Source organism: Nicotiana tabacum, chromosome 18 (assembly GCF_000715075.1).
Source record: "Nicotiana tabacum cultivar K326 chromosome 18, ASM71507v2, whole genome shotgun sequence".
Lineage (NCBI taxonomy): Eukaryota > Viridiplantae > Streptophyta > Magnoliopsida > Solanales > Solanaceae > Nicotiana > Nicotiana tabacum.
Genome location: NC_134097.1, coordinates 109556059 through 109576487, shown reverse-complemented (window position 1 = coordinate 109576487; position 20429 = coordinate 109556059). Strand labels below are relative to the sequence as shown.

The 20429-nt window shown below is 33.8% G+C and overlaps 2 protein-coding genes across 2 annotated transcripts; one reads left to right on the top strand and one right to left on the bottom strand.

Annotated features, from left to right (window-relative positions):
• Positions 1-1783: 1783 nt before the first annotated feature.
• LOC107781390 (uncharacterized) lies at positions 1784-2551 on the bottom strand. Its single transcript, XM_016602084.1, has 2 exons — positions 2333-2551; positions 1784-2206 (listed from the first exon to the last, which is right to left on the bottom strand). The coding sequence occupies exons 1-2, from the start codon at positions 2549-2551 to the stop codon at positions 1784-1786; spliced, it is 642 nt and encodes a 213-aa protein (XP_016457570.1).
• A 6964-nt stretch (positions 2552-9515) lies between these two features.
• LOC107781389 (3-methyl-2-oxobutanoate hydroxymethyltransferase 1, mitochondrial-like) lies at positions 9516-14017 on the top strand. The gene is made up of 5 exons (XM_016602083.2): positions 9516-10195; positions 11765-11971; positions 12053-12199; positions 13293-13346; positions 13450-14017. The coding sequence occupies exons 1-5, from the start codon at positions 9770-9772 to the stop codon at positions 13690-13692; spliced, it is 1077 nt and encodes a 358-aa protein (XP_016457569.1). The 5' UTR covers positions 9516-9769; the 3' UTR covers positions 13693-14017.
• Positions 14018-20429: the final 6412 nt, after the last annotated feature.

Here is a 20429-nt window from a genome sequence, read left to right as displayed (position 1 = left end):
GTTTATACAAATTTTTCATATTTTTTAGTGTATTCAATTTTTTTATTTCCAGTTGAATCTATATATTTATTGTAATTGTTATATGTTTAAATAGGAGGAAGGCGTCTGATTCTGTAAAAGATAACCAACTTAAGTTGTGGTATGATCTTCGAGTGGAAAAAGTTTATAAAAAGGAGTAGTTTTATACTTTGGAACATCCCGGGCAAGTCCTCAACGATAGGTAAATACATACCCTGGCAGAATTTAATGATTAGTTGTAGTATTCTATTATTTAAGAATATTGTAGTTTTTTTGTTTAAAAATTGTAGTTAAATTGTATGAAGCATTGAGAAATAATGAAATTTATTTTTTTGCAGCACACTGATGTTATTTTATACTATTTGAGGAAGAGAGGAAAGTATGGTCCTCAAAACAAAACACGATTTACAACCACTAACTGTATGTTCAAAACTAGAATTGAACATATTTACCAAAGGTATGTTAATGCTCCTACCGATAAGAAGCTTGTTGTTGTCAAACCCCATGACGTCGTATCAGAATACATATTGGGGTATAGGTTACTTGTAAATGCTGCATGGGATCAAGTTGATTTTGTGATTATGCCCATAAACATTGTGAAAAAATTTCTTTGGTTGTTGGTTGTGTTTAACATTACCAATAGGGTTCTATATGTTTATGATTCTATGGTCTCTTCACAACATCACAACCTTGTTGAATCTGTTGTCAACAAGTTTGTTGTTATGATCTCCCTCTATTTGTCATACACCGGCTTCTATGGCAAGCGTCGAAACATCAACTACAAGAACACAAAGGCATACATTGAAAAAGGTGTTTCTGACCCTCTTGACATTCAGTGATTGGTCGGTGAGATACCCCAGCAAAGAGAGGGATCACTCTATGAAAAAGTTGATTTTCCTTCTATCTATTTAACATATTTTATTTTACACTGAATGCTAAATCTTTTTCCCTAATTTCTTTTTGCAGTGACTGTGGTGTATACGTTGCGACATTTGCAAAATATGCCAGCATTGGAGAGCTAGCGATTTCAAAAGAAGACCTTTCTGATATTGATCAACATCGTAGACGCTATGGAGCATTACTTTGGGATTATGCTAGGAAAAAGCAAGAGCTTGGTGCAATTAGTGAGACTGAGGTGACTGGCAGATTAGCAAGAAGAAAAGGTGCACCAGCTGTGAACGAGAGAATACAAATCCGGAAGAAGAATAATTAGTTTCCCTTTTCTGTAGAAAATTTTTAGTTAAATTGTTTAGTTATAACTGGTTTGTACTAAAGTTGTAGACAAATTGTTAACTAAGAACAAGTCAGTTGAAATTTATTTGTAACAGATTTGTGCAACAATTGTTTTACCTTTTGTTTTGTTATTTTGTCCAGGATTCTACTACTTAGAATCGAAAACACGAGGAAAAGCCTTTTTGGTTGAAAGTTATTAGTACTTGATTCTACTACTTATGTTTTGTTTTGTTACCTTTTGTTTCGTTATTTTTAGCATATAATTTCTTTACGACTTAACTACAATTATGTCTACTACTAATATATAAAATACATAATCTATTCAATTTTAAGCAGTGTTATTAGGAAAGGCTGAGATAAATACACTCGGTAATTAAACAAAACAACTACAAACCAATTGCATTAAGAGTTGAAAATATTTCATTATAGGAGATAGTCTTTATTCAATTTATCAACACAATTACACCTCAATTATAATTCTCCAGAACATCTCAACATGATTTATCAAAAAATCTTGTGACTTTATTAATTTTTATTTCCTTTTGGGAGTATTCTTACAAGATATTTCTAGTTCGCAGTTGCCACGTGAAATCTTGTACTTCTTTGCATTTACTTCATCATATGCTTTGTATCTTTGTTTTTGAGGTCTCTCTGACTGTCTTTTCCTAGTATGTGGCATTACGACTTTTTCAGCTATATGCTGTTGCACATTCCATTTGTTTTCGTCAAGCAACAGATCTACTGGTATTTCATAAAGCAAAAGGCTCTCCCTCGTGTAATAAGGAGAACAACAGTTATAAGACTCATTCCTATGCCTCAAAGCCACCAAAGCATGTGCACAAGGAAGTTCATCAAGCTGGAATTGTCCACAATTACATCTCTTATTTTGAAGACAAACAATAAAGCGCTCCACACCATCTATCACTGTATAGATGTGTTCTATGGAAGCCCTCACCTACAATTCATTAAAAACACACAACAAGTTGTCAGCAACATATACAAAATAACTACAATTATACAATACTTTATCTACAATTAACAGTATATATTTAGTTTAATGGAATCATTGATCTGACGTTACTGGATATAGATTACTCTCATCTTCTGCGATAATGTCTTGTTGTCCTCCAACTCTTTGTTGTATTTTTTTTCCAAGGTATGTGAACGTACCATTTGTTTTCAATAACTTTTCATTAGTCCAACGTTCAAGAAGCCTTATGTACTCTAATAGTTCTACTACGAGCAGCTCTCTTGCATCTTTTGTTACCGCATTCAATGATTCTGCAATGTTTGCTGTCATCGTCCACGTTCTGTTCACCATAGCAAGTACCCGATGTTGTCATCCAATTTTGTCCCTTCTTTTTTTCAAATTATTTTTTTAAGCTTCTAATATCACTAATAATATAAGGTAGTTATTCTACTATTTATTTTAATACAAATTATGCCTATTTGTTATTATTATTAAAACTCTTACTATACATGTTATTGTTATTATTATTATTCACTCGTTCATTCATTCTTATCGCCTTTTGTGAATAAGCATATCATTCTCCTTTATTTAGTAAAATAGTAATGTTTCTTTAATCCTACATTTTATAAATATTTGTTCCAAGAATATTATAGTTTTATACTTATCAATTAGTATAAGGAATATTTTTATATGTTAATAGTAAGTAGTATTATATAATATAATTAATAGAAGCCCAAAAAAATATACAAGGAAGAAAGAAAATATTCAGCAGTCTAGGCCTAAATTTCGGCCGCCCAAAGTCTCTTTAACCCAAAATAAAGTTCAACCCTAGTGACCCGGTAGCCCAAGTCCAGGAATCCTCTAGAATACCTTCCTCATTTAAGTTTGGTCAAATAAACCCACAAAAATCTCTCAACTCTCTCTCTTCCTCACGTGATATCTCCCCTTTTCCAGAGAAGCTTGCCTTCCAAATGATAGACTAAAATGGTGAAATAAACGGCCAATCCTCTCTCAAACGGCTATTTTAATTTTCAAACCAAGAACCCTAATTTTTGCCCTATAAATGCAATCCATTTGGGGACAAGCTCTTAGCCGACCCTTTCACCCCAAATTTTGAGAGTTTCAGCCGCCCCCTTTACTAGAGCCATCGTTGCATATGATTCTCAAACTCACTGCTTTTCGCTCCCGCTTTTACTCCTTTAAAGCACTCTCTAAAATCCTAGCTTTTCGTTTGATATTTCTCGCCTCTATTGGTTGATTTTTTTAGTCAAAGCAGAGGTGTTTTGCCCTTTTTCCGGAATCGTTCGAAGTAGTTAGTTCGAGGTCGGAGTCCGATAAATCCAAGACCCTCGCCCTAGTTCACTGCCCCGCAACAGGTCAGTGACTTTGTTTTACTTATTTTTCTTTCGATTCTAGGTAGTATCTGCTTGAATCATTAATTTTTGAAATGCATTAGTTTCTCTTTGTGTGAGACGTCATTAAAAATGGATATTCGTCATGCCTTTTTTTGTTGAGAGTTGATTGAAGTCATCGTTTTTGTGTTATTACTCCTTTGTCAAAATCTTATGTTAAGTGTTCCTTATTTTCTTTAGCTGCTGTCCTCCGTATATTAGAAATCATATGTTAAGCTATTTCTTGAATGGGGGTTAAGTCATAATAGACTGCGAGGATGCTAGTTGGACGAGTATTTTATAGAAACCACGAATAATCTTATTGTATGAAATAAAACTGTCTCTAAAATATGATTTGGTTGCGTAAATGCGTATGGATATGGATGCTTCATGCTTTAGCTATCATCCATATAGGGTGTTGCTATTTATAATGGGTTCACCTCATGTCTTCCATGCGTTAAATATTCATAGCTGCGCTACTTTTAGTTTACTGTCCAAAGAATGAAAGATAGATCTTCTCAAGAGCTCTAAATTACCAATAAAATGACCAACCTGCCTAATCAATGTAATATGGATATTAAGGCTCATATGCTCTCGTGTTAAAGTAGGATTTTATAAGCTAACCAATGTAAATTTTCTTATTATAAAGAAACCAGGCTTTGGATTATTTTTTTTTTTGCTCGAAATTTAGAGACCATGCTTATAGGTTCTAACTAGATCTCAACCAGTTGCAATAAGAATTATTTTAGACATTGTCGTAAGTAAATAATATAATTTGAGCCAAGTTATGATTCTTTCCTCTTGTTATACTGTTATAAGGGTCTGTTCATTTAGTGTTTCAACCTTTTAGTGACCTGCTATGAGAGAAATTTTATATATATTTTAATGGAAGTGGTTTTACAGATCCTTGACTTAAGATTGTATCATTGAAGTATCGAAAATAGGGTCTTATATATGTGTTTATAAATGATTTATTCTTTTAGTTTAAATAAATGTTTCCTGAGTTACTATGTCGTAGTAATCTCTAAAAAGTGTTAACTTAGTTTTGTTAATCATACCTATAAGTATATTAAAGGAACAAAATGTGTTTCCATCTTTTAATTCATCGCAAGTAGTTGTCATGATGACTTAAAATTCCTATGTAAAGAATCTGCTTCTATTGATATGGTTTTTTAGCACCACTGTAGTAATTGTGTTGCTTTACTTTCTCATTGTCCTCAACTAGTTGGGGATACAATTTGCAATATTAAGATTATATTGTTAATTTTTATTTCTCGCTTTATTTGCATGTACACTTTGGAGAACATGGAGTCTTAATGCAAGACTCTCCCACCCGAACATAGGGTCATCACATACCATCTTCCCTGGAGTGCATCGGATAGCAAGAAAACAAGCGAAACGCTTGGGGCGCCTATGGCGTCTTTCTTATCTTTTCTTTACATCCATTTTGTCTAACTTCTTGATTACGGCCGATTTATTTGTATTTATGCTTATTTCATGTTTAGTATGGGTTTTGGTAATTAAGTTTATTTAATTATTTAGTATTTCTGCTAAATAGAGTACTCATTCATCACATGGGACTAACATTAACTTAGATGAAGACTTGAAGCCTTCTCTTTATTTCTACTTTTTAACCCATGAACACTCAAGGATTTGGAGTCTGCCAGGGTCTTGGTAAATCCTTTCATATGGGAAAACGTTGGAGGGTAGGATCGAATTCCAAGCCAAATACGTATTTCAAAAACTATGGCTTTAGTGCATTTTAAACCATAATTCTTTTCTTCAAACTAAGTCGTTTATGGATTTCACACAAACCATCATTTTAACTTTTACTTAACCAATTGGATCATTTATTAACCCTATATTGTTAAAGTCATTTTGTGATTAACTTTGAGCTATTTTTAGTACGTATAAAATACCTAATAGGTATACTTGTGTTATGTAACAAGACGTTGGATTAATTAACCTAAGTTTGACCGTTTAACTATTTTTTAATGAATCTTAAAAGGTGCCTTACTCCTTCCTTTTGAGATAATTAGAATCCTTACCTAGAATTTCTAAGGTTAAGCGGACCATAAACTTGACTTAACTTTACTACATTATTTAATAATTAGGTGTCCTAATTCACCATTAAAATAATTAGGTGATGAATCTTTTAATTAATTAAACGTCGTATTTATCAATATATTGTACTCTAGTTTGACCCGTGTTAAAATGGGGTATAACACCCGAGACCATCTATGATAGCCAATATCTTATAGGTATGCTATAACACGCGTCGATCTCTTCAATCTTTGTCATTCTTTCATCAAATTCATCATGTGTGTATGATCGTGCTGTGGCAAAGTACAATTCGCTTAACTTTAGATGACCCTTCTTGAACTTTGACCTTACATTTGTCAAATATGCCACATGCAAGCATAGTAGATATTACATTTAAGATACTCTCATTCCGGTCCGGAATAACACATATTTGATTTTTCACCATATGCATGTTTGAATTGCTCAAAAAGCCACTTCTATGATGCGCCATTTTCTGAATCAACAACAACGTATGCCAGTGGTAATATGTTACCTATCACACAGGTGACAAAAAGAAATTCAATTTTTTTAAATAAAACTTGAGAGTATAAAAAATACATACTGAAAAATGACTTTACAAATATATTTATACAATTAATCTACAATACCTGTTGCATCCATTGTGCTAGTTGTTAACATTATTCCCCTATATACCGACTTCAAGAAGGTGCCATCAACTACTATATCTGGCCTACAATACTCTCAACCGTTGATGGACGTACTAAGCGCAACAAATGCGTACAAGAAACAGTCATCTTCAGTCTTCTGCAATAACTACCGACCCCTGATAAGTCTTCTCCAAAATATACAAATAACTTGGCAAGTGACTGTAGGAATCAGCAGGATGACCTCTCAAAAATTTTAAAGCCTTTTCCTTTGCTCTCCAAGCTTGCATGTATGTCAAGTTCACACCATGTTCCGACAACATATCAATTTGTATGTCTTTTGGTGTGTATATTATCTTAGGATCCGCATATTTTGGTATAACCATGCTACCAACTACCATGACAGTAGGTTTGCTTTGTGTGTATGTATTGTTCATCAAAGAGCATGTGTACAAGCTGATGAATTTTTGAACTTTAAACAATACTGATTCGTTTAGGCTGGTGGACTTGAAGTGCCATGTACAATTGTCCCCGACACATACCAGGCAACAACTACGGAATAAGAACAATTTAAAAATTGTTATGAAAAATGTAGCTACAAAATAATAGGTTGTTTAAGCATAAAATTTTTATATTAGACAATTTTTATACAAAAAAACTACAAATTATATACAATTTATATATTAAGAAAGTACAAACTATACAAAAAAACACAAAAAAAAACTACAAATTAAAATAAATATGAATTTAACAATTGAATTGTTCCCACCTTCTTATGCTACCTCTTCACCCTAAATTGGAACTTATTCATGACAGAATAGTGCTTTATTGCATTGATAATTGTTTGCTTGTCTTTGTAGACTTGAGCTACTTCAACAACATTTGGCATATGTTCTATTATGATGATACTTTCATATTCCACAATTGTCGGAGATGTTGGCCTATCAATCACCTTCACTATTCCAGATGAACGTGCACTCAATTAAAAGTATCTATAATTCAGAAATATATTGTAGATAATTTGTAGTAAAATTGTAGAACACGTGAAATTGAATACTTCAATAGTCATAACAGTTAAACTACATTTGTTAGGTAGTATCATTGTAGATATGTTGTAGAATAACTGTAGAACACATGGAACTGACAAAACATCACCACTGAAAATACAGAGCAAACTTGTAATTGTGCTCGAATTAGAGATACTGCATTCCAAATCGAAATCATGCACTGTTATATATAGGGGATATATTCCTAAGCTTTTGTTTTCCTTTTTCGTCTCCGTGTATACTCGAAGTCCCATATCGTTCCGAATTTTCATTGGAGGACAACATTCATTGATAATGTATTTGATTTCGATGATTTTTTCGGAGGTATCGATCATTAGATACTCTACAATTGCAGAATTCAATTGACTATAATTTGAATCCTCGCTGACTACAATTCCATCAATATTACAATCTTTGTATCCTCAATGCTATCCCAATGATCATTTATCTGAAGCATAATAGCTAATTTTGACATTATGCCGCAGAATTCAATACAATTGTAGATAATTGTTTGCAATTTTTTTTAAAACCTTCGCTTATGGTTTTGAAACCAGAGGAAACAGAGAACACTAGAGAATAGAACTTGATTGTGCGATAATAATCAGAGAAAATCGACGTAATAACAGGCTTAATTAAATTGCGATGATTGCATAAAATCTCTAAAGAATCCTATGCGATCCCAAAATCTTGCGTCTACAAAAGGAAGGCTACTGCAGGAAGGGTTCTAGTTTAAATAAATGTATATATTTTGTAGACAAAACTTGTTTAGATCAGATAATTAACTAAATGTGGACATATTTGGTAATAAAGTTTCAAATATTGTATAGGAAGGTAAAAATCCCTTTAAGAAACATTCAGATAAACCAATAAGTGAGTGTGTCTAATCAAACAAATTTATGGGCTTACCAAACACCCTTATATTGCCAACTTTTTGGAAATAGCAGGAAAGTTTTTCTTAAAGAGAAAATATCAGCTATGTTCATTTATAAGTAGTTTATTACAAAAATTGGTCCATTTATAAAATATTACTAATATTAGCACTTTAGCTATTTGTAGCCAAAAAGGGTTAAATTTTTGCTTTCTTTTGAGTGAGTGTTATTAGAATAGATTGGGTACATCTTAAGTTGCTTGAATCTCAATATTGGGATGATTTGGTGGAGTTTTGAGGTGGTTTGAATTGAAAATTCGAAATAGAAGATGAACATGAAAAAAATGATAGGTGTATCACACTGTGTATCACATATGTATCAAATATGTATCACATGTATATCCATGTATACCTGCGTGATACATGTTTAGTACATATGACGCAAAAGAATTTTTTGAACTCGATTTCAACTACGAATTTTGATACCAAATCAGTCCAAATAACCTCCAATCTTCTTCAAGTTTTGTATATTGACTCATCTATATGTTTTCAAAGAATCACTAACCGTGTATATATATATATATATATATATATATATATGTATGTATGTATGTATGTATTTCATCACTTTATTTGCTACTTCATCCATGGAATTTCCTTTCCGCCTTCATCTAATGTTGCTAATCACGCTTGAAAATATGGAAGGAGATCTTTGTCATTCTTGGAGAGAAAAAACCATGTTTCTTTGGATTTTCAATTTTTATACGTGTTTAACTAGTTTTGGTAAGTCGGATTAATAGCTACACGAGTTGGTAATTTGAGACTTTTTTGGAACATTGTAAGATTACAACAACAACAACAACGACCTAGTATAATCCCACAAGTGGGGTCTGGGGAGGGTTGTATGTACGCAGACCTTACCCCTACTCCGAAAGGTAGAGAGGCTGTTTCCAGGAGACCCTCGGCTCAAAAGAAGCAATAGGAGATGATACATTAGTTATGTAAAAATGCGTAATAAAACAGCAACAATATATAAGAGATATGAAATATGAAATACAGGATACGACAACGAAAATACGAAATAGATGGCTGGTATAGTACAACTAGAAGGTAAAGTCCTGCATCAATAGACGCCTAATGACCTTCCTAGTCTAAATGACTCATATATTGTAAGATTCCCTTTCTTAAATGACTCATAAATTAATTACTTTAGTATAATCCTTTTATTCTCTCGAAATAATCTCGAAAAAAATATATCCTCTAAATTCCAATATTAAACTCACATCGGTATGCTCAATCGCCACACCGTCGATTGATACTCCATAAACAACTTCACCGGCAGTGTACAACAGTTTAAACAGAACGTATCTCGGAAATTTCAAATTCCTAATAAACTGTTTGATAATTTTCACTTTTCAGGTGCTTTTGGATAGTTCAGGTTCAGCCCGCCACAGCTAAGTCCTTTTTGGTTGGCGCAAAAAGGGGCTGCTTTCTCCATTCTTGCATGCTTATATATCTACAATCCAATCATTCACATCTTACAGCCTTTATTCAAAATGGTATTCTTTCCTTCAATTTCAAGAACTATTTCTTCTTCAGTGAGGAAAAATGTGCAAACCCATTACAGAAAATTGAGGTACATGAGTAACGTTCCAGAAAACACTGTATATGGTGGGCCGAAACCCCAAAACCCAAATCAAAGAGTGACACTAACGAGTCTAAGACAAAAACATAAGAAGGGGGAGCCTATAACAATGGTGACGGGTTATGATTACCCATCAGGTGTTCATATAGATATGGCTGGAATTGATATATGTCTTGTGGGTGACTCAGCATCTATGGTAGTTCATGGGCATGACACCACTTTGCCTATTACACTTGATGAGATGCTTGTTCACTGTAGAGCTGTTGCTAGAGGTGCTAAAAGGCCTCTTCTTGTTGGTGATTTACCTTTTGGTACTTATGAGTCTAGTACTAAACAGGTAATTTTTTAAAATTTTGTGCAACTCTTTTTACACCAGCAGGTTAAATTGAATTATTCTTAGCAAGTCTGATTTGGTACAGTATAGAAATTTGCACTGACAGGTTTATTAGTTAAATCCAACAGGTAATCATTTGTTGCTCAATTTTGTATGAGCATTGTCACTGTGACTGAGTTTTATGCATTCTGGGTGTTAAGTTATGGTTGTTTGTTTGGAATGGTGACATATTTGATAAAGAATAAAGAAAAGGAGGAGAAACGAGAGTTCCTTTTTATTACTCAATTTTGTTGAAGAATTGAAGTTCTTTTTTTTCTTTTTGGATAGATAAAGAGTTGAAGTTTTGATTGAGGTTTATCATGCCTTTGTCATTTGCGTTATAGCATAATGCTTTTTCTTGTGTCGTATGATGTTACGTTGTTACTTATTTGGGGTGGTGAGATATTTTGGATAAAAAAATAGAGAAAATGAGGAGAGAAGAGAGTTCCGTTGGTCCTTAGGAGTCTGGTTCTGATCAGTTGATCCTTTGTTGCTCAATTTTGTCCAAGAATTGAAAGTTTGGTTTGACTTCTATCATGCCTTTGTTATTCGTGTTATAATAAAATGCTTTTTCTCGAGTCATGTGATGTTATGATGTTACTTATGGGGAGTCGTAAGAAATTGGATAAAGAATAAAGACAGTGGAGAATGAATTTCGGTTCTTTTGGTGCTCATGAGTGATCTTTCTAGCTCAAAATTATTCCAGAATTGATGTTTCTATTGATTTTATGCCTTTTAGATTTGCGATATAGTTCCGTTGGTTCAATTGCTTTCTTATGTCTGTGATGATCTAGTTGCTATTTGTTCGAGGGATATTCAATGGATGAATGGGAAGCCAGAAACAGTTCTTTGGCACTTCTGATTCTAATGTTTGTCGAGTGGCTTTTTGTAGCTCAATTTTTTAACGAGAACTGCCATTTTGATTCATTTCTATTTTGCTTTACATTTCTCTTTTGCATTGTGGTTCATTCATTTTTCTTATGTCATGAGATGTTATGCTAATTATTCTTAATGTAATTTAGTTATTGTTGTACAGAGATTTTTGATTCAACTGCTTCTTGAGGAAGTGAAATTGCTAACCTTTGAATCCAAAATTTTCCTAGTTTGATTATTCACTATTTCTAATTGAATTGAAGTAATGTTGATATTTCGTGAAAGATTGATTCTTCGTTACAACTGTTATTACCAATTTTCTGTTGCTTTTTCGAATATATTGCTAAAAACTAAAGCAGATTGTATGCATAAAGATAAAATTGTAAGTTGTTCCTATTTAGTAAGTGAATGATTTGTCTAAGTCAAGAAACTACACGTCAACACAACATTCAAAAATGAACTTTTGAAGCTATTGCTAATCTTCAATTTTCAAACCTTTGGGGACGCTGCTAGTAGAACCAGCATTTGCATTGTGATGATTGTTACTTGCACATACAACAATCAATTAAATGTTGCCTCTCCATATTGGGGCGAGGGTGGTCTTTTATTGTTAAGTTTCAACGGAATGTGAATGGGTCGGTAATGTTGTATTGTGAGCAGGCAGTAGATACAGCTGTAAGAGTTCTAAAGGAAGGAGGGATGGACGCAATTAAGTTGGAAGGTGGGGCGCCATCAAGAATTACAGCAGCTAAAGCTATTGTTGAAGCCGGGATTGCTGTAATTGGGCATGTGGGACTAACACCACAGGCAATCAGTGTACTTGGAGGATTTAGGCCTCAAGGCAGAAATGTTGATAGCGCAGTCAAGGTATACCTATTAAAAGCTGATTGGGTACACCACTCGTATGTTTAAGGCGTGCATTTATACTTGTTTTTATGTATTTCGCAGGTTGTGGAAACTGCCATGGCATTGCAGGAAGTAGGTTGTTTTTCTGTTGTTTTAGAATGTGTGCCTGCGCCTGTGGCTGCAGCAGCAACATCCGCTCTTCAGATCCCCACTATTGGAATCGGTGCTGGGCCTTTCTGCAGTGGTCAGGTTGGTTGGATGTCCTACAGTTTTTCACTTCTTATGTTGTTTTAATAAAATGTTCTATTCCAACTCTTTTACACTTTCTACTTTTTTTTTTCCACTTATGTTGTGGTAATAAAATGCTTTATTCTAGTTTTGTTCGAGTGAAAATTTTATCACTTTCTACATGCACACCAATTAAAAGGGAAATGGTGTACAGACCCATAGTTCAAATGTGTATGCTAGTTGGACCGTTTGCCATAGATATTAAGTGTTTGTTTTACCATCTGGTCCATCGCTTCAACTTCAAACTTGAAATAGAGAATTTGAAGTTTGGAAAACAGGCTGGAGTAATTGTTGTTATATGTAAAACCAAAGAGAGAAATGAAGTTCAAACAGTACTATATAGTTCTTAAAGAACATGAATGCTTGAAACTAACACTTTAATGACTCACTGAGAGTTGGAAGTCCAAACATTTAACTCTTGGGGTTGAGTGTCCCATTATTTAGATAAGATATGATTACTAACGTGAAAGTTGAAAGTTTTAATATATTTATATGAAAATGAGTCCAAGAGTGTAGATAAATTTACTTCTTTGAAGAATTTGAACATCTTTTAAGTACAAAAAGTAAGTTCGAAAACCGCTCTTTTAAACGATTAAATATTGAAGAACTTCTGAAACTTTCTTTTTAGGAAAGTATAACAATTTGGGACAATCAAAGTACAAAAGTTTGCACAGTGGGAACATCTTTGCAAAACTTTTTTCGTTTTTTAGAGTGCGGGGCTTTATACCACATAATAAGCTGCTGCTGTTGGATAAAATGTTTGGTGGATCATTGGAAGTAACTGCACTGCGCTATCTATATTTTTCTGACTTGCTGTGACGAATGCCTTACGTAGAATGACATTGCTACTTCGTTTCATCTCTTCTCATCACAATGCATGATTTTACATGCCGTGAAGTTTAGAAGCCACTCATGGAGGATGACATACCTACATTTCCTCTGTCATGATATTAGCATGCTTTGTCAATGTCTTCACTCTCCCGCAGTAGAACATTCATTTCGACAATTTGGAGTTGACAGTTAAGGTTATCTAATTGCATGTCCTAAAACGCAGGTGCTAGTTTATCACGATCTACTTGGGATGATGCAACACCCACACCATGCCAAGGTTAGTACAATTAAGTTTACTCTGAAGTCAATCTTCTTTTTCTTACTCTTAGTGCTTTTTGTCTGAACTATATTCCATGAACTAATGTCTAAACCTTTTACAGGTTACTCCTAAGTTTTGTAAGCAGTTCGGGCAAGTTGGAGATGTTATCAACAAAGCTCTTCTACAGTACAAGGAAGAAGTAACAAATGGTTCCTTTCCTAGCTCTGCTCATAGCCCATATAAGATAGGCGCAGCCGATATGGATGGTTTCTTCTCCGAGTTACAGAAGTTGGGTTTCAGTGATGCAGCTTCAGCAGCAGCTGCTGCCACTGAAAAGATTCAGACAGCTAATTCGCCTGCCTAATTGAGAGGACCAGCATATTTTGAGTATGGTTGGAGCCAAGAAGTGCTATTAAATATACCTTCTGAACTAGAGTGAGCTATTACTCATTGTCTCGCCTAGGTGGGTTGGGAAAAGGGGGGGGGGGAAGGTGTTTTTGTGCTAGAAGAGGCATTCATTTTGTCGATTAAAATTATTAGACCAATTTGTACTTCCAGATTGGAAATAAGAGTTCCTTTTAGAGTTGGCAAAAGAGATGGTGATGGTAGCAACATTACTAATGTATTATTATAGAAAAACCAAAAAATTAAAAGAAAAGTATGCCTTTATATACTACCATTTTGCAAGAGAGAGCAGAGCAATCTGCAGTGTACATGAGGTGAAATGTCTAGTCCAATTGATAAGTTTTATTTTGAGACCTCGAGTGATGTCTTAGTTGTAATACTCTTAATAGATGATTGCATTAAATCTAGGGTTGTCAATGGTTCAATTTGGCTTGTCATTTTTAAAAAATTATGTCATCAATTTTTTGGTTAATCTGTTTTGAATAACCAAATCAGACTTTTCGAAATTGTCCCAATCGTTTCGGTTTTTCTTCGGTATCGGTATGTTTTGGTTAATTATTATTTCAAATGTCATATAAGAGTTGCTACTAGAAGTTAGAACGCGATAATATGTGGACTTGCATACGACTTAGATAAATTATGTTTTAAACTGTGATGAAATATAGATCCATCCCACTATTTGACAACAACATAAAATAAATTAAGCAAAGACAAGTCACACGAGAAACAATCAAGTTTGGACTCAAGAATAAAGTCTATTACAAGATTAAAAAGAGAAATCTAAATCATACAAGAGGAAAAATATCTAATATGTTGTTAGTTGCCACTCAAGATCGTTGGAATACCTTGGCTATTTAAGACGTTGAAACTAATTTAATTTTAACATGAGTAGCAGAATATGTTTGGGAGTTGGGACTTCGGTTATTAATTACATGTCGGCTTGTAGCCGTTTCAATATTCCCAAGGATCGAGGAAAAAATTTAATGCTTTATTATTTTTAAACTTATTATATGAATTTATCTGTACGGTTGATATTTTTTTGATATATATTTACAAAAATAATAACTTATCCTAATTATTTGGTATTCTATTAGAACCTACACTTTTATTAAAAGAAACCGCATAATCAGTTCGATACAGTTTAGTCAGCTTTCAAAGATTCATTGACACCCCTAATTAAACCAATGGAATTCCTAGAATTCTTTATCGTAGATCCTGGATATTTTACCTGAGATACTGCAGTTATTAGTATTATTCTACTATTTATTGCTTTAGATGCTCATACGATGAGTTTTTAGTGAGGAAATAGAATTATTCCATTTTAAGTTGGCAAGGAAAGAATATCCCCTTCCCCACACCGTATACAGAATACCAAAAGGACCACTATATAAAGAGCCCAACAAGACGGAAAGAACGCCGAGCTTGGTAACGCAAGCTTGTAACCCAAGTGGGGGCATTAAGGTGATGGGACACTATTAATAAAGCCTTTCCACGGGTTCGGGTTGGGCCAGCAATGGTTATTGGGTGTCTATGCAGGAGTAATACTTGCATGTCACCTCCCTCCTAAGAGGTGACTCCGCGGAGGAGGGTGTGCTTTAGTAGCACCACCGTATTGCTGTCTTCTCAGAGCAGCGCTTCTTCTTCTGGTTGGCAACGTCTGAAAAGTCCTCCTTGCTGTCACCACCATAATCTGAACGGTTTGTCATACTTTGAACCATCACCTTTTACGAATTTTTTCCTCTCCATGTGGCATATTTTTATCGCACAAAACATTGGAAGTTTCTTATGTTATTTTTTGGTGCTCTCTTTTGGAAAAAGGTATATAACTAAAATAACATTCGTAACAAACTACAAAACCAAAGCTTCTGCTTGCCACAAATACAAAATGCAATTGGCTTACAAAATTCACACGTTTGTGACAAGAAGGTCACGAGTTCGAGTCGTGGAAATAGTCTCTTGCAGAAATACAACATAATGATGCGTACAATAGTCCCTTGTAGTCCGATCCTTCCCCGGACCCCGTACATTACGGAAGCTTAATATACCGGGCTGCCCTTTTATCGCGACAAAATTTAATCATTAGGAAGTAATCTATTAAATAAGCAATAATTGTGGTCACAAGTTCGAGTCGTGGAAATAGCCCCTTGCAGAAATACAATATAAGGATGCGTACAATAGTCCCTTGTAGTCCGATCCTTCCCCGGACCCCGTACATTACGGAAGCTTAATATACCGGGCTGCCCTTTTATCGCGACAAAATTTAATCATTAGGAAGTAATCTATTAAATAAGCAATAATCTATTCTTCTTTCTAGCATCTCCAATCTTTTCTCAAAAGTCAATACTCCAACATGCATAGTCATCAACTTGTGCAACCTTAGCACAAGATTGTAGTAATGCTCCCATAAATTTCCTATAGAAATATTAGCTCTAACATAATTATTTCAGTGAGTCAAAAGCCACTAAAAGAATATAAAACTCACATTCCAAAGCATTCCTTTAAGCTTGGAATCGCTTGAGAATGATCTCATATGTTCACTTACAATTTGAATAGAAGAAAATATCTCTGTATTAGGTGAGTTCTCAAATTGCTCCTAAACTTAATCCCAACATTTCACAAGAAGTTTCAATTGTCTTCAGAATATAGTGGAAGTTGTGTGTTCTCATGGACAGACAATTTAATAGTACATTCGGACATGAACCAACAAAAGTCGCAAAATTGAAAAAGACAAAAGCTAAGAAGAGCTCGAAATCCATTTAACAGAGAAGACAGAACGAGATCGATGACTAACTTAATTTGGATCTTTGGTTGAACAGATATTATGTAGATAAATCATAGTAAAGCTTTTGTTCCACAATGGATGAACTCTTGAACTTTCAGTGTCGTTTAAGATAAAATTCTAGACACATTTTTTTAAACTTAAATTATAGGAAAACTCTTTGCTTGTTTTTTCATGTTTAGTGAAATTAGACTCGTGTCCTAGTTCTCCTATATTCTTTAGTTTTTCTCTCGAATCAAATACAGATTTTAGGCTGTCAAAATTTAGAAGGAATAGAATTATTCCAATTAATAGCTGTTTGCCGAATTTTCAAAAATGTGCTTATTTTAAAAAGGCGAAACACCTTACCACCCCCTAAACTTATCACGGATTATTAGTTACAGCCTTAAACTATTCGTGGTCTTAATTACCCCTCTTAACTAGGCCTTTTGAGACCCATTACCCCCTTGGATGCTGATGTAGCAAATTGTGTGGGTGCACTCGTCTGCCACGTGGATTTTATGTATATGTGGTTTTTTTTTGAAAAATAAAATATATTTTTACCTTTTAAGTATGTTACTTTTTTAGATAATTTTTTCCGAATACACTTTATAATAAAACTTGGATAGAACTACATTAATTAGACTAAGTTTTTTTATTTGGCTAAAAATAATAAAGTTTTAGTTAATCTTTTTTTGGAATTTGACCTGAAAATAAAGATTTATACAATTGAAATAAATAGTCAATTCATCTAAAAAGTTATAAAAATACATAGTTTGAAATTAATTATTTTGGCTATAATTTTTTATATAGCTCTAAATTATGGTGCTCTAAAAATATAGGCGTAATGGCTTCCTGACCACTTAAACTTGTAAGACTTTTGAAAGCCGATGCACAAACTTTGGACTTTCCCATTTGAACACTCAAACTCGTGAAACTCTTAACTAATAAACACATTTGACCCTTGACCCTACGCGCGTGTATTACACATTCACAGACGTGTCCATCCAGTCAGCAAATGACCAATGGGATTGTTACATGTCAAGGGCGCGAAAACAAACCCCATGGCTGTGCTGGAATAAATTTATTAATTTCTACTTTTTCTTCTATTTCCCTTATTTTCTTCTTTACCATAGCTGTATTGGAATAAATTTTCCCACCCAGCCACCATTTTCAATGGTGAAAGTTGTGATCTGATCCATTAAAAGTGAGACTTCCCAATGTCGAAAAAATCAAAATGGATAAATATCAAGAAGAAAGAAAAAATAATCACTGAAACCCAATGTCAAAATACAAGAAAAATCACTACAACTTCAAGAAAAATTACTCTTCTCTTCTTCAAAACATTTGCTAGCCTTTTGTAAAATCAGAAACAATGGGTACGATTGGACCCCATGAATGCAATGAAACCTGATGTCCTTTTTGCGCTTTTGTTTTGTTTTTCCAGCGAAAGTTACGCCCAAAATCACATTTGTATCTGATATATTTTGAGCTCGATTGTTGACAGTTTTATTCTCTCTGTTGAAATTAGAAGGAGCATACACAAGAAAAAAAATGGTGAAGAAAAAAAAATTCTTGACTTCATTAATATAGTAGAACAGTGGAGAGGACAAAGGGTAAAAGAACAATAAAATGGGAATAGAACTAATTCGGAAGAAGATGTAAACGAAAAATTGGACAGACGGGAATGGGGAAAACGACGAAGGGAGAGAGGTAGGTTGAAAGTTTTTTTTTTCTTCTTTTTTGGTTTTCCTTATAGTTTCTGTTTATTTTTTTGATTTTACAATCTTTTTAATGAATAGTAACAAATGCACGCGCCATTTGAATGTGACTTGTACACACTATGTCCATGTAAGATAAGCTACCGCCACATAAGCATAGTCAATGGTCAAAGGTATTTGTTAGTTATAGGTTTCACGAGTTTGAGTGAATAAATGGGAAAGACGAAAGTTTGTGTATCGGCTTTCAAAACCCCTACAAGTCTAAGTGGTCAGGAAACCATTTCGCCAATATATATATATATATATATATATATATATATATATATATATACTGAAAAAAGTAAAAATATACAGTTGAAATAAATAGTCATTGTTTCAAAAGAATAAATAAAAAGAGTGTACAATTGCAAAAAATAACTTACTCTATGGATACAATTTTATAGCAATAAAAAAAAGGGCAGCCCGGTACACTAAGCTCCCGCTATGCGCGTGGTCTGGGGAAGGGCCGGACCACAAGGGTCTATCGTACGTAGCCTTACCCTACTTTTCTGCAATAAGTATTTTTTTTAGAGCAATAAGTATGTTAGAAATAATAAGTTATTTCTTGCAATTGTTCACTCTTTTTATTTCTTCTTTTGATGTAATGACTATTTATTTCAATTAGGTAAAATATGTAAAAAGTATATTTTTAGAGCACTATAATTTAGAGCTACATAAAAAATTATAGCCAAACTAATTAATTCCAAACTATGTATTTTATAATTGTTTAGATGCCTTGATTATTTATTTCAATTGTATAAATCTTTATTTTCAGGTCAAATTGAAAAAAAGTTTAACTAAAACTTTATTATTTTTAGCCAAATAAAATTTTTTAGCCTAAATAATGTAGTTCTACCCAAGCTTTATTATAAATTGTATTCGAAAAAAATTATATAAAAAAGTAACATACTTAAAAAGGTAAAATATATTTTATTTTTCAAAAAATACAACATATGCAGAAAAATCCACGTGGAAGGCGAGTGCACCCACACAATTTGCCACATCAGCATCCAGGGGGTAATGGCTCTCAAAAGGCCTAGTTGAGGGGGTAATTAAGACCACGAATAGTTTAAGGCTGTAACTAATAATCTGTGACAAGTTTAGGGGAGTGATAAGGTATTTTGCCTTTTAAAAAATGTTTTTTTGTTAAAAGTCATGTTTCCTTTGAGCCAAGGGTCTATCGAAAACAGACTCTATCTGCATACTTACTATCCTACCAAGATTCCACTTGTGGGATCACACTGGATTTATTGTTTTCTTTTTTCCTTTTTAGTTAAAAGTGTTTTTTCGAAAAAAATACTTTTGGAAACTAGCAATTTATGTTTTGACTAATCACTTTAAAAAGAACTTTTCCAATATTAGATTAGCAATTTGTGATAGGCTAAGGTTCCAAAAGTGCTTTTGGGGTTACTCTTTTTTTTTTTTTAGCTTTGGATAAATAATTTATGCTACTACTGGAAACGCTTATTTTTTTCATTCCTTAATTCTCTGAAATAAGCACTTTTGGCTTCCAAAAAATTTGGCAATTTCATGTCCACCAGGCAACGAAAGCCCCTTCTCCTGTCCCACACCGTCTACAAATCAGCAATAGGGCCACTATATAAGGTGCTCAACAAGACAGAAGATTGCCGAGCTTGGTAGCGCAAGCTGGTGATCCGAGTGGGGCATTAAGGTTGATTGGACACTATTAATAAAGCCTTTCCACAAGAAGTGGTTTGGCTGTGCCAGCGATGGCGCACTGGTTGTTTAAGCAGCCAGCAGTATTGAGAGCAATACTGTGCCAGAGGTTGTGTGTGGTTTGGTGCTTTATTGTGAGAGCAATAATGTCACCTCATTGCTGTCTTCACAGAGCAGCGCTTCTTCCTCTAAATTTGGACCATCACCTTTTTATAAATATTGAAGTCATAAGTTTATTATACTCACAACTTTTATTTCAGCAAAGTAAATAATTAATGACGAGAAAAGTTCTAAGCTAGTTTTAATACATATCAAATTTATTTTATATTTAATTACAACTCAGTCATTAGAATGGTGGTATAGTATTTTGATTCTACATATAAGGTATTCAAGATGTTCTCATGATAGATAGAATGGCTAGATACTGATATCTACATACGCGATCATACCAATTAAAATTAGAGTTATCATAAATTGGCAACATGTCCTTGCGTAAAAGAT

Coding starts and splice junctions, on each gene's coding strand:
- LOC107781389 (XM_016602083.2), top strand. CDS start 9,770: ATGGTATTCTTTCCTTCAATTTCAAGAACTATTTCTTCTTCAGTGAGG. Junction 11,972..12,052: donor ATGTTGATAGCGCAGTCAAG/GTATACCTATTA, acceptor TGTATTTCGCAG/GTTGTGGAAACTGCCATGGC. Junction 13,347..13,449: donor AACACCCACACCATGCCAAG/GTTAGTACAATT, acceptor AACCTTTTACAG/GTTACTCCTAAGTTTTGTAA.
- LOC107781390 (XM_016602084.1), bottom strand. CDS start 2,551: ATGACAGCAAACATTGCAGAATCATTGAATGCGGTAACAAAAGATGCA. Junction 2,207..2,332: donor ATGAGAGTAATCTATATCCA/GTAACGTCAGAT, acceptor AATGAATTGTAG/GTGAGGGCTTCCATAGAACA.